The sequence below is a fragment of the Tachysurus vachellii genome, chromosome 5 (assembly GCF_030014155.1).
Source record: "Tachysurus vachellii isolate PV-2020 chromosome 5, HZAU_Pvac_v1, whole genome shotgun sequence".
NCBI classification, from domain to species: Eukaryota; Metazoa; Chordata; class Actinopteri; order Siluriformes; family Bagridae; genus Tachysurus; species Tachysurus vachellii.
The window spans coordinates 18,880,013-18,893,579 of record NC_083464.1 but is presented as its reverse complement, the minus strand read 5'-3'; the positions used below and the strand labels follow the sequence as shown (position 1 = coordinate 18,893,579).

Sequence of the window (13,567 nt, the reverse complement as noted above, 5' to 3'; positions counted from 1 at the left end):
ACGTCAGAAGACATAGAAAACAACTGAGGAGATTGCTGAAAGAAGATTGGGAAAGATTTTAGGAAAGAAAGGAAGGATAGATGGGAAGCAGCATCTTTGAGGAAAAAAATGTGGTTGGAAAAAAATCTAGAATGATCTCTAAAATATTTGGTAAAATCAAATTGTTAAAAAAATGATATGAGGTTATGACATGGGTTTCCTTCAGTTGGTCTTTTCTAGGTGACTACATGAATATACTGAACGAACAGGTTTTTACATTAATTGATTTCTTCCCTGATGGCCTGGATATAACAAGAGGCCTCAAGAGTCATGAGAATTTTCACACATGAACTGGTCACCACAGAGTCCAGACCTTTGCCCCATTTAGACATTTTGTGTTGGATAATATTTTAAATAAAAATACTATTGACTATAAAAGTCGGTCATCCAACCAGTGTAACTAAGAACGAGTATATAATCACCACAGATGATTTTATCATGCAGCCTGGACTCTTAGGAGACAACTGAAATGTGTTTTAAGAATCAGAAAAGTCTAGACTCCAAATAAGACAATGGGTGTTTGTACAAAAGGAGCTTTATGGGTAACTGTACCACCCTGTTGACCAAACAAACCATAAACAGAATCGGTAAATTTCAACAATAGCCCAGATCCACTTTTTAAACACAGTGTAAAAATAAAACTGCAAGCATATACTCACATCCCCTCTACAGAGGTCTTTTTGATGTAGTCACACACTTTGCTGTGTATCTCAAGTTCTTTCTTGAGTTTGTTTATCTGCTCATTCAAATTGGACTTCTTCTGCTGGAACTCAGCTGATGATGGAAATCAATGAAGAAACAACAGTTTGAAGTAATTCACCAAATCATTTATTTTTTACTTAACAGTAATCTGTTAAAGGTCTGTCATTTTCCATTGACACAATGTGTCATCTGACAATAAAACTTTGGGGTGCTTTAACTCAACATGGCCACATGGGGTCAGTGTTCAACAAGCCACAATGTCTGTGATCGTTAGGCGTTTCAGGTTAATCCAGGATTTAGCTCTACCCATAAATTGAGAAATTTGATTAAAAGGTTTGAAGTGCAAATTCATCTATAAACTTTTCACTTTTTCTTTGCATTTTTTGTTGCATTTTTTAAATATAAATCTGGACTAAAAAGAAACTGTTCTAGCAAACATCCTTCTAAATGAACTTAGTAAATATTGTACTCACTGTCAGTTTTGCTTCTCTCTGCTTCCAGAGAACCAATTTCAGCCTTGATCTGACTCTGTAATGTAAAGTAAAACAGATCAGATCTTAACAGTGACATAAATTATTACTACACATGCATGTCTCTGCCTTCCCCAGTATACTTGCCACACTCTAAGAAAATAAAATAAAGAAAAATAAACTGTACTAAACTGTCCATTTCTATGTCACTGAGCTCATACTCTTTCATTATCTTTTATACCGGTAGTAAGTAAACTACTTGACTCTCTAATGATTGAACATTGAGAAAGAGATAAAACACTAATACTGCTGTAAATGGACCAGGTTGCAGGAGTAACTCATTGCTACAAGAAAGTTAAGTGTAATAAAGTTTTGCCTGCTAGTTTTGCTGGTCTATCGTTGACTCCCCCAAACCCTTATCCATATCTTCCCTCACCAGATCATTATTGCATGTGTTCAGCTCAGCTTTTTTTCCATCTGCAGCCTTCTGAGTCGTTCTGACTTTCTCTGTAAATTCCTCAGTTTGTTTCTTGGTTTCGTCCACCCGACTGGTGGCCTCAGCAATATTTCCCTGTAACTCCTTCAGCAAGTCAATGCTCACTTTGTTCTTTACACTCTCCAAGTGGTTGCTCGTGATCATTTCGTGCACCAAGTCCCTCCTTGAGTGAATGATGCCCAATAGGCCCATGATGGATGCCACCATCAAGCCCAGCACCACTGCAAAATTCTTCATGATGAACTTCACGAGGAAAAGGCAAGAAAGAGAGTGGCAAATGTATACAGTATACGTCTGTAACAGCGAGCGATCGAGGTGGTTCCACCAGCTGTACAACTTTTCCACGAACAGGAACTGTTGTACTCAGACTTTCTACTGTTTAAGTAAGGCGTGGCTTTAAAACACTGATCCGTGAGCGTCAATGGGCACGTTTCTTTTAAATGACTGCATGCAAGCCACAGAAACATAAAAGTCTCACAAGAGCGAGACGCGGAAGAGGAAAACTCCTCACCGTTTGCAGAATGAGTCACATTCAACCCACTAAACCTATGTTTAACTTGATTAACAGGTCTGTGTTCCGGCTGTGCTGCTTTATCAACTGAATATTCAAATTCACATTCAAATTTTATTTGTCAACAACATAGGCCCAATTAACACTAAAAAGAATTAGAATGATACAAATGAAAATAATGTACAAATAAATTAAAATAGAACATAGATGGCATATAGGAAAACTATGGTGAAAGTTGCAATAAGAGAATAAAATTATAATTAGAAAATAAAAAAATGATTAGATCTGTAAGTCAGTATGATTAGAATGATGAATATTATTATAGAATTTTATAATGGTAAAGTGCAACACATTTAAGAAATACAATTAAAAATGTTTTAGGTTGTGTTGCTTCACTGTGATTTTCTACTGAATTTTTTTTAGAAGATTTTAATTCGCTCTGAATTTGTTTGAATTTTGAATGATGAATTATAATTTTGTGTATGCCATGAATAAGTATGTATATCTTCATTTTACTATTTATTTTTTAATTCACGTCAGTTTCTTGACGGCATTAACAAACGATTAAAAAACGGTCCAAACACGTATTTATAACAAAAAATATATAATTTATTTTTTTTTTTAAGAAAAATATTCTATGGTTATTTTATTGTTATTTAAATTTAAGCAATCAGTGGGTGAATGTACCAGAGGTGTATTGAGTCTAAAGGCCTGTTCTTTCAAAACAGACAGTGTTTTTATTGCAGATTACACACATACAGTAGTTTGCCTACTCTTTTAAGTAACAAAGCTTTGTTCCACTTGCACTTTGCTCCACTTGTATGTTCATGGGCTTGTCTGTTATTATCAGTGTTCTGTCAGGAAAAAAATTAAAAAGCAACAGGCTTTCCATTAGTATACTGTAAGTACCTGTTTTTTTGCATTTGTTTCAGCCCTGCCCTGTCGCTGTAGTCACACCTAAGTAACTGGTTGGACAGGTAAACCCATTTCCCAAATGAAGTGGTGGAGTGAGGGAATAAAATGCTGTCAGCACTGGCAGTGCTGGTCTACTGAGAACATGGTAAGTCTACACTGTGGAGTCTACAGATAAAGGAGAAACCAAGAGAGAGAGAGAGAGAGAGAGAGAGAGAGAGAGAGAGAGAGAGAGAGAGAGAGAGAGAGGAAAGAGCATCCATTGTACTGCAGTGAATCTCCTCACTTCCAATTTACTTTCTCTACCTCTGCCATTGGTTTTCTTGGCAATATGTACAGTGGCGATTATGGCCATTCATGCTATATACAACATATTAACATTCAAGTAATGAGAAAACTATTCTTTTTTTAAATACTCGAGAGTGAATGCAAAAAAAGATGAAATCCTAAAGCCATGACCCTACTGAAATTAGCACTGAACTATATTGCCTATCAGACCCAGCAGGTTCTTTTGCTTAAAAAATACATTAATGGCATTTTATCTCATTTTACAGAACTGAGCAGTTGAGGATTAAGGACCTTGCTCAGATGCCCAGTGATGGCAAATTGGTGGAGCTGGGATTTAAACACACAACCTTCTAATAGGCATTCCAATGACTTAACCACTAGGCTTTCACATCTCCTACTGAACCACAATATTTGTTGTTGTTTTTCAGTTTATACAATAAGAATCTGCACTTGCCTTAAACACACGCATGTAGCAGATTTCTGCCCCACTCGCATACACCATCAGATGCAGAAAGTGCGCATGAATCTTTTACATGTTCTACAAACCTAGAACTTTTTTAGAAGCATATTTTAACAGCCACAATTATTCCACAAAGATATAAATAACAACTTATGAGTTCATAAATCATAAGAACTGGAATGGGATGAAACATTCTAGAATGTACATTGAAAAACAGCATAAATATGAAAAGAATGAAAAGAAATAAAAGAAAAAAATAAATAAAACTTTTCATATTCTAACATGACAAATTTATTTAATCCACATATACATGTCCTCACAGATCATTGTTGACAATGAGTAGTAATCCTCTTAATGTGATGTATAACTTAATACATAAAATACAATTGTAGCAATTGAATGTTCACTAAATACAAAAATATCTATTCTGAAATGACAAAAAAAAGAAGCTCACAAAAAAGAAGAAAAGCAGACAACATATCAGGGTATTTAATGATTGACCAAGTAATAGAATGAAATCTATTCAAGTATAACTTGTATTTGTGTCTGTACATACTTTAGGTCTGCCTGTGTATGTGTGCATGTTTTCCTTTTGATATATATATATATATATATATATATATATATATATATATATATATATATATATATATATATATATATAACCCAGGCCCTATTGTAATGAGTCTGTCTGTGTTTCTGTCCTGTTTCTGTCTGTTGTCTTTCCCTGTGGTTAATTGTTTGCTCCGCCCACTCTTTGGTTTCCATGGACATTAATTGTACTCCTTCTCTCCTTCAGGTGTGTTGTCTTTGTCTCTAATTAGTTCTGCTCTGTGATTGGTTCTTGTCTGTTATTTATACCCTGTTTGTTCACGTCCCTGTTGTTGGTCTTTATTACATGTTGGATGTTGGTGTGCCTGTTCCCGGTTCCTGTTAGCCCTGTTTGTTGCCTTGCCCTGTCTGCCTGTCTGTTCAGCTGCTTTCTTGTGTTTTGAATAATTAAACTAATCTGCATTTGGATCCTCACTCGCCTTTGTCCTGCACTGTAACACCTATATACTTCTCTGCCCTCAAAACTTCAACCACTTGACGTGTCGTTGTAGCTCCTGCCTTTGCCTCTCATTAGGCTGCTTCAACAACTTTAGGATTTTACTCTGCTTGTAGAACAGCTACAATACCACAAAGTTTCCTGTAAGAAAGACAAAAACAAAACAAAAAAGAATTTTAGCATTTTTTCTAGGCGTTGTTTTAATTACCGTACCACATTCCTGAAGCTATTAGAAAACACTTAAACGTAAGCACAGTTAATCACGGATGCACAACACCTAAAATATTAACTGCTGAAATGCTGCCTGCAAATGCAGCAGTAAAGTAATACAGGAAAATGAAGTAAAGTACTTATGGTACTTTGACAGCCATTTGATCTACTGTTTACACAGGTAGTGATAAAATGCGAGTAGACTGCAGAATATAAAAATGCATATACTGTAAATGCCAGATGGAAACTTGACAGAGCAAGATGGAAGGCGGTGCAAACCTCAATCTCTAAGGCAAATTAAGACATCTTGTTAACATAGTGTTTGTATCTAGATATCAATATCAGAAATAAGCACACATTTGCATTTACACCTGTTCTTCAGGTGGTTATCTGTATTGGGCAAAAAAAGTTAAAAAAAAAACAGAGACTTTGCAAGGAAATCACTCAACCAACTTAACTAATAACATGTGTATAACATAGATAATCTTATTGCACTGTCTGGACTTTTAATTGGAATTATCAGGAGACTTTTGAAATGTGTTTTAAGAAACAGTAATAAGAAATAAAGAAAATGTTACTTAAATTACTTAATTGTAAGAGGAAATGTAATTCTTTGGAATTAATTGTTCACTGTTCATTCTATTATAACTTGCATTATCATGTGTTTTCAAAGATTAATATTCATTCATTCATTCATTCATTTTCTACCGCTTATCCAAACTACCTCGGGTCACGGGGAGCCTGTGCCTATCTCAGGCGTCATTGGGCATCAAGGCAGGATACACCCTGGACGGAGTGCCAACCCATCGCAGGGCACACACACACACTCTCATTCACTCACGCAATCACACACTACGGACAATTTTCCAGAGATGCCAATCATCCTACCATGCATGTTTTTGGACCGGGGGAGAAAACCTGAGTACCTGGAGGAAACCCCCGAGGCACGGGGAGAACATGCAAACTCCACACACACAAGGCGGAGGTGGGAATCAAACCCCCAACCCTGGAGGTGTGAGGCAAATGTGCTAACCAGTAAGCCACCGTTCCCCACAGATCCATCCATCCATCTTCTACCGCTGCCCCACAGATTAATATATTAAATCAATTTAATGCAAGGGTCAGAAAAGCCTACTTCAAATAAGACAATAGTGTTTGTACAAAAAGGGCTTCATGGGCAACTGTACCATCCTGTACCCTTAAGCAAACAAACCATAAACAGAACTGGTAAATCAGTTAGAACAGATTCACTTTTTAAACAGTGCAAAATTAAAACAGTCACTTAAGCATATACTCACATCCCCTCTACGGAGCGCTTGTTGATGTAGTTACACAGATTGCTGCGTTTCTCAAGTTCTGTCTTGAGTTTGTCTATCTGCTCATTTAAATCGGACTTCTTCTGCTGAAACTCAGCTGATGATGGAAATCAATGAAGAAACAACAGTTTCAAACATTTCACAGAATAATCTGTATTTCATACAACAGTATCCTGTCTTATTGTGTCATAGTTTGAAAATATGAGGTACTTTAATCCAACATGAGACCCAACCCAGTTTGAGGTTCATTCAGCATTATCAGGAACTTGTGAAACATTTTTAATTTAGCTCTATTCTGGTGGTGAGACGTTTGACTAAAGTGGTGGTGAGAAGTTTGACTAAAGTGGTGGTGAGAAGTTTGACTAAAGTAGCGGTGAGAAGTTTGAACTTCTCAAATGCATTTCTATGGTCTTTTTCGTAATTATATTTACAAAAGACTGGATTTAAAAAGAAACTGTTCTAACAAACATCCTCCTAAATGAAATCAGTTAATATGGTACTCACTGTGAGATTTGCTTCTCGTTTCTTTTAGAGAAGCAATTTCATCCTTGATCTGACTCTGTAATGAAAAGTTAAACAGAGTTTGGAAAACGGTGACATAAATCAGTATTACACATGTATGTCTATGCCTTCCCCAATATACTCGCCATACACAGGAAAAAAGAAAAAGAAACTATACCAATCTGTACCTTTCCTTGTCACTGGGATGGTACTGGTAAATTATACTCTCTCTCTCTCACTCTCACTCATTTTCATCCGAACTACCTCGGGTCACGGGGAGCCTGTGCCTATCTCAGGCATCATCGGGCATCAAGGCAACATACACCCTGGACGGAGTGCCAACCCATCGCAGGGCACACACACACACTCTCATTCACTCACGCAATCACACACTACGGACAATTTTCCAGAGATCCCAATCAACCTACCATGCATGTCTTTGGACCGGGGAGGAAACTGGAGTACCCGGAGGAAACCCCCGAGGCACGGGGAGAACATGCAAACTCCACACACACAAGGCGGAGGTGTGAATCGAACCCCCAACCCTGGAGGTGTGAGGTGAAAGTGCTAACCACTAAGGCACCGTGCCCCCGGTAAATTATACATACAGAACTATTTATACAAAAGGTGTACGTCTGAGGGTACCACTTCAGTGACAATGAATGGAAACTTGATTGCTATACTTTTTACTACACAACTACTTTTTATTAGAAACCCCCAGCATATTCAGTAAGAGATGAAACGCTAATACTGCTGTAGATGGACCAGGTTGCTGCAGAAACTCATAGCTACAAGAAAATTAAATGTAATAACATTTTGCCTACTAGTTTTTCTGGGCTATCATTAACTCCCCCAAACCATCCCGTTCCTCACCAGATCATTGTTGCATGTGTTCAGCTCAGCTTTTTTCCCGTCTACAGCCTCCTGAACAGTTTTGATTTGTTTTGTAAGTTCCTGAATCCTTTTCCTTTGTTGCATCAGCCTCTTGTTGGTATCATCAATGCTGCTCTTGGTCTCCTTCAGCATGTCACTGGTTACTTTATTCTTTACATTCTTGAAATAGCTGGTCTTGGTCAGTTGGATCTCCAAGGTACTCCTCGAGTAAACGAAGCCCATTAGGAGTAGGGTGAAAGCCACCAATGAGCCCAGCAGCACTACCATGTACTTCATGGTAAACTTCACGAGGAAAACACAAGGAGAACAGAGGTAAATTTAAACTCTGTCCTCACAGCGAGGGATCGGTGGTGCAACCGGCTGTACAAGCTTACCCACAGGAATGAGAACTGCTGCACCTCAAGCTCATTTAGTATCTTCTGTTAAGAGTTATTTAAATTGGAAACAAAAGGTGTGGTTTATACTCCAGATTCTTGTGTGTCAGTGAGCATGTCTTTATTAAACAGTCCAATTAATTAATACTCAAAAACCCATTTGTATCTCTGCTGCATGCACGTAAAGGCCACACAAAAGTGAGAGGCAGGAGAGACAAAAACTGCACATGTTACAGACTCATCCTTTCACCAGCATGCCTAAAACAGACTGAGTCTATTTTCTAAAGGGAATAATCAAGTACACAACAAAAATCTCCTATTCAAGCTTCCCTTATTGTAATCATTATAATGAAAATAAAATCAGCCACATTTTTGTTCATACTGCTACTAGAATCCAAAACCTGTGTACTTTAAAAACTTGTTTAACAGGTCAGAGCTCCTGCTGCGCTCATGTAGTATTTTGACACACTCTGTACTACAGCAGGTTGATTTCAGATATGTTGGACCGTCATTTAATTTGGGACAGTTCACATAATGCATAGGTTATGCAATTGTGAAGGTTAATAAATGGTATATACATTTACAATGCACCTACAGATAACGTTAGTTGTGGTTAGGCTGGGAAATAGAGAATGTTACTTGTCAAAAAGAGAGAATTTAATAAAAACTGATTTTGTTTTTACTGCATTTATATAATTTTGATCAAAGATTAAATAAGAAATAAATTAGAAACTTCTACTTACCTGTAATGGTGTTGCTTTACTGTGATTTTTACTGAAGTTGTAAATACTGATTAAAAAAAAATATTAATTTGGAAAATATTGAATGGATCTGGGTATTAGTTTTATTGCAGTCAAAAGGCATTGATATACAGTTCAAAACCAGTCCAAAAAGCATTTTTTCTAACTATCTACTCAAATGATTATAACAAATACGGGCATATTTAATTCAAGCATTTTGTTTTTATATTCATTTGACCAACCACTAGGTGTGAAAAAAGCCAGTCCTTGATGTATCATGGCCTTTTCTTTTCTTTTTCAGCACTGTACTGCCATTATTATTGCACCTAAGCATCTGGTTGGACAGGTAAACCCGGACGGAGGGTGGAGTGAGGGAGTGAACTACCTTGCCATTGACAGTGCTACTGAGAACAAGGTAAGTTTACAGTGTGGAGTCTACAGATAAAGGAGAAACCAAGTGACAGTGGAAAAAGCAACCAGTGTACTGCAGTGAATCTCTTCACCTCCAGCTCAATTTCTCTACCTCTCACATTGAAGATGAAGTCTGTCTGGGCATTGGTTTTCTTGGCAACGTGTGCACTGGTGGTTGTGTCTTTTCAGGCTATACAGCAGGAGATTAACATTCGCAAAATGAGAAATATGATGCTTTCAAACGCTCAAGAGGTGAAGAAAAATGAGGATGCAATCCTGAGTTCCAAAACGGAACTGCAGAAACTAAGCGTTCAGCTAGTTCCACTGGACAAGGAGAAAATTCAGTTGTCAAAGAAGTTGGAAGACCTGGTGAAAGAGAAAGAAATCTCTGAACAGAACATGAACACCTGTCAAACACAGAAGGTAAAGAAAAAGGGAAGTAACTATTTTTGTTATCAGTTATAGTTAATCTGATTCTAATTGTCTTTATTGTTTTTTTATTTTTTGTATGGTGACCTTGAGTGTTAAGAAAGGCGCCTTTAAATAAAATGTATTATTATTATTATTAATCCATTTCGTTCTAGCTAATCGGAGTTGTTTAGTTCAGGTTGTTTGTTGCTTGTCTGGTGAATTTTGATATCAATATTTTCCTCAAGATTATGTCTAATAATGTAACATATATCAAGGATTCAGGTTTAAATTTACAGGTTTATGTTGTATATAACAGATGGAACAGTTTTGCTTTCTTATCAATTCTTATTTACCAAAATGGTTCCAGAAGGTACAATCTAAATTCAAAGCCATTTTCAATCCCTGACTAGGTCTAAAGTCAGATTACTGGAAAAGTGCATTATTTAAATTACTTTAGCCTTCAGCAGTGTGTATGCATTGCATTGCACTGTGTTACTTCTGCTGATTGTATTCTACAATGCTGTACTGACAGTATTCTGAAACAGCAAATAAGGGTGTCGTATTTGGTTTGAGTGTGTGTATTTGTATTGCGGGGGTGTGGAGAAGTGTATCCCTGCCTTATGCCCAAGGAAGGGCTTTGAAGTCCTGATCAGGATATAGTAATTATTGACCATAACAGAATAAATAAACAGAGTAAGAAATAATTATACTAAATCAAAAATATACTAAAATTCTCCATTAAGTTTAAGGATTTTTTTACTGAAGATTTTTAAAAGAGTCTAAATGTTATTGTCTATATTAAAGTTTTTGTATCATATAGCATTGAAGAATACTAAAATGTGCCAGTAATTTATTAACTTGTGTTACTGCCTGCTTTATTATGACTTTGACCCGACAGTTCAACTGATATGCACATGGGCAAAGATATATTCTTTCCTTTTGTTGGCTCATTTAATGTGCATAAAGGGAAGTACATTTGCATGTATGTTAACATTGCAAAATACCCCAAACACTGACAGTCACAGTGTACACACAGTATTTAATAAAGTAGATCTTCCTGCTCGGTCAGAGATTAAGAAACTAGTGCAAAGTTAAAGTGAGGAATATTAGGTTAATTCACTGCAATGTAGTGCAATAAAGTAGGTTTACTCAAAAGAGGCATCAAGCAGTAATGATTTTCACTCTAATGAGAAAAGAACTGTACAGTGCAAGCCTGGAAAGGCATCACAAAAAAGAACAGTGCAACATTTAGTTTATGTCAGTGGGTCATCGGTTTGTTATTGCAAGAAAGGCATATGCCAAATTTGAAGTCTTATTTACTTTAACAGTAAATCTGTTACTATATCTAAAAATTAGTCATCACCAATGGTGCCAAGTTCTAAGTTGTTCTAAAAACCTTTAATCGAAAAATCAAATATCCTCAGTGCATAGCAAAAACAAACAAAAGATTTTCCTACAGCCAATGATTAATTCCATTACTTTAGGACTGTATGAGCAGCTACTTTGTAATGAGAAATGTGTTAGGAAATATAACATATATTTGGGATTGTTTATTTCAACAGAGAAAGCTGGGATTTTCACATTATTATAATAAATGAATAAATAAATAAAATAAATGAGTCTGAATGGTAAAACGGTAATTTGAATTAACTATAGACTTTTTAAGTTAGAAGGCCTGTATTATAGACAAGATGACTAATTACTTCCTTATTTATCTCTCTTGTCTCTTTAGCAAGAAGCCGAGCAGCATAGGTCAGAAAAAACTGTAGAAGCCGATGCACAAAAAAGTAAGACACAGTTTGATAACAATTGTTCATTCATTCATCTTCTACCGCTTATCCGAACTACCTCGGATCACGTGGAGCCTGTCTCAGGCGTCATCGGGCATCAAGGCAGGATACACCCTGGACAGAGTGCCAACCCATCACAGGGCACACATACACTCTCATTCACTCACACAATCACACACTAGGGACAATTTTCCAGAGATGCCAATCAACCTACCATGCATGTCTTTGGACCGGGGAGGAAACCGGAGTACCCGGAGGAAACCCCCGAGGCACGGGGAGAACATGCAAACTCCACACACACAAGGTGGAGGCGGGAATCGAACCCCGACCCTAGAGGTGTGAGGCGAACATGCTAACCACTAAGCCACCGTGCCCCTGATAACAATTGTATATCAGGATATTATTACATATTAAAAATATGTATTTAAATACTTAAATATTATTAATTATTATTTTATTATTATTATCATCTTAGATAATAACTGTATTGAATTATTTTATAAAAGTAACCCTTTACCTGCTCTCTGTTCATGTAGCAAATCAGAATGGTGAGATACAGAAAGTGCAGGAAGAGGTCCAGAGTTTGCAGAAACAGATTCTGGACAGAGATACAAAGATCTGTTTGTATGTGGATAAAGATCGGGAAGAGGGAAGGTAAGATCTGAGACAAATTTCATATTTTATCTCTTACATTGAAACTCGTGTAACAAGGAACCTATTATATGATATTACTTTTACTTTTTAATTTATTTATCTATACGTTCTGAATTATTTTCAAAAGAGTCATAAACCTAAATGAAAAATACCCAGTTTGTTCTGAATGTAATTGCATGTTAATCATGATAGTCTTTTAGAAATAGTGTGTGTTATGAATTGCTTTCTTAAGACTATCAAATAGATGGTAAGATTATTAATTCTAATGATCATATTATTGCATGAATATGTGGTGAATTTAATCTTTTGCTTTATTTGTACAGGGCGTTGTGTGTGGACAAAATGCCTCCCAGTTAGTCATAAAAAGGATAAAAAGGAAAACCAGGAACATATATAGTTTGATCCATAAATAATAGAACAATAAAAACTGATCATGTTTTGCACTTGGGCTACTCTGAGGACTGCTCCTATGTGTTTTAGTGTGGATTGTAGTTTCCAAGTACAGAGATTAAATGACGGGTTTTATGCATTGTTACATTTTGAATTGTTGTACACATGGCAAAATAAATACATACTCAGCAAACATGAATAGACAGCTTATACCACAAGTGTCAGTGATGAAGCTAATAAATTCCAAGTAATTCCTGTTTATAAATGACAGTAAATTACAGTTATTGATGATTTCCTTTAAAGCACACACACAGAATTGCCCATAAACCTCTGCATACATGTAACAAACCAGTGCGCGCGCACACAGACACACACACACACACACACACACACACACACACACACACACACACACATACTTCGATTCACACCTTGGGCCAATCCAGAGCATCTTTTCATGTTGTTGGCTAGTGCGATGAATGTAGCTATGTACTTAAAAATGTTGAAGATTTCGTAATGCCAATAATGCTTCTATTAAAATTAAATACTAAAATGTACAAATATATATAATACCTCTAAACATGTGTGTAAGCCACATATTAAATAAGCACTGCCATGTAGTGGACAGCAGGGTGGAACTTTGGGAAGCATTGTTGCCTTACAACTCCAAAAATAAACGAGTGAGTGAATGAATGGGCGAGAGCATGAATAGTGTCCTTGGGGCACTCGGCCACCCGCCTGATTCATGCCCAATGATCTAGGTCAATATGAATGAATGAGTTATTCAACATACAGTAAACATATTTTACTGCTAACCAAGTAGTCCATTTCCCATGTGTAAGGTGACAATTGCATATGCCTCATTTTATATCATAACTAAAATGACTGTCATTGGTAATTCTGTTGATTAGTAGATTGAACAAGTCTCAATCAATCCTGATCCAGTACAT

At 36.6% G+C, this 13,567-nt stretch overlaps 2 protein-coding genes across 3 annotated transcripts; one reads left to right on the top strand and one right to left on the bottom strand.

Annotated features, from left to right (window-relative positions):
• Positions 1 to 4,068: 4,068 nt before the first annotated feature.
• LOC132845851 (nucleoprotein TPR-like) lies at positions 4,069 to 9,173 on the bottom strand. Of its 2 annotated transcripts, XM_060870177.1 has the most exons (5): positions 8,965 to 9,173; positions 7,827 to 8,129; positions 6,957 to 7,011; positions 6,435 to 6,549; positions 4,069 to 5,067 (listed from the first exon to the last, which is right to left on the bottom strand). In XM_060870177.1, the coding sequence occupies exons 2-5, from the start codon at positions 8,121 to 8,123 to the stop codon at positions 5,028 to 5,030; spliced, it is 507 nt and encodes a 168-aa protein (XP_060726160.1). In that variant the 5' UTR covers positions 8,124 to 8,129; positions 8,965 to 9,173; the 3' UTR covers positions 4,069 to 5,027. The 2 variants fall into 2 exon arrangements, with proteins under 2 accessions (XP_060726160.1, XP_060726159.1); XM_060870176.1 differs by lacking the exon at positions 8,965 to 9,173 and having other exon boundaries at positions 4,070 to 5,067; positions 7,827 to 8,212.
• A 179-nt stretch (positions 9,174 to 9,352) lies between these two features.
• Positions 9,353 to 12,816, top strand: si:dkey-87o1.2 (uncharacterized protein LOC796684 homolog). The gene is made up of 4 exons (XM_060870178.1): positions 9,353 to 9,795; positions 11,516 to 11,570; positions 12,110 to 12,227; positions 12,551 to 12,816. The coding sequence occupies exons 1-4, from the start codon at positions 9,499 to 9,501 to the stop codon at positions 12,582 to 12,584; spliced, it is 504 nt and encodes a 167-aa protein (XP_060726161.1). The 5' UTR covers positions 9,353 to 9,498; the 3' UTR covers positions 12,585 to 12,816.
• Positions 12,817 to 13,567: the final 751 nt, after the last annotated feature.

What these genes read in the sequence shown, in the direction of transcription:
- LOC132845851 (XM_060870177.1), bottom strand. Translation starts at nt 8,123, where the DNA reads ATGAAGTACATGGTAGTGCTGCTGGGCTCATTGGTGGCTTTCACCCTA. An exon ending in AACGAGAAGCAAATCTCACA is followed by an intron (nt 6,550 to 6,956) that starts GTGAGTACCATA and finishes TTCCATCATCAG; the next exon opens with CTGAGTTTCAGCAGAAGAAG. An exon ending in AAGCGCTCCGTAGAGGGGAT is followed by an intron (nt 5,068 to 6,434) that starts GTGAGTATATGC and finishes TCTTTCTTACAG; the next exon opens with GAAACTTTGTGGTATTGTAG.
- si:dkey-87o1.2 (XM_060870178.1), top strand. Translation starts at nt 9,499, where the DNA reads ATGAAGTCTGTCTGGGCATTGGTTTTCTTGGCAACGTGTGCACTGGTG. An exon ending in ACACCTGTCAAACACAGAAG is followed by an intron (nt 9,796 to 11,515) that starts GTAAAGAAAAAG and finishes TTGTCTCTTTAG; the next exon opens with CAAGAAGCCGAGCAGCATAG. An exon ending in AAAGATCGGGAAGAGGGAAG is followed by an intron (nt 12,228 to 12,550) that starts GTAAGATCTGAG and finishes TTATTTGTACAG; the next exon opens with GGCGTTGTGTGTGGACAAAA.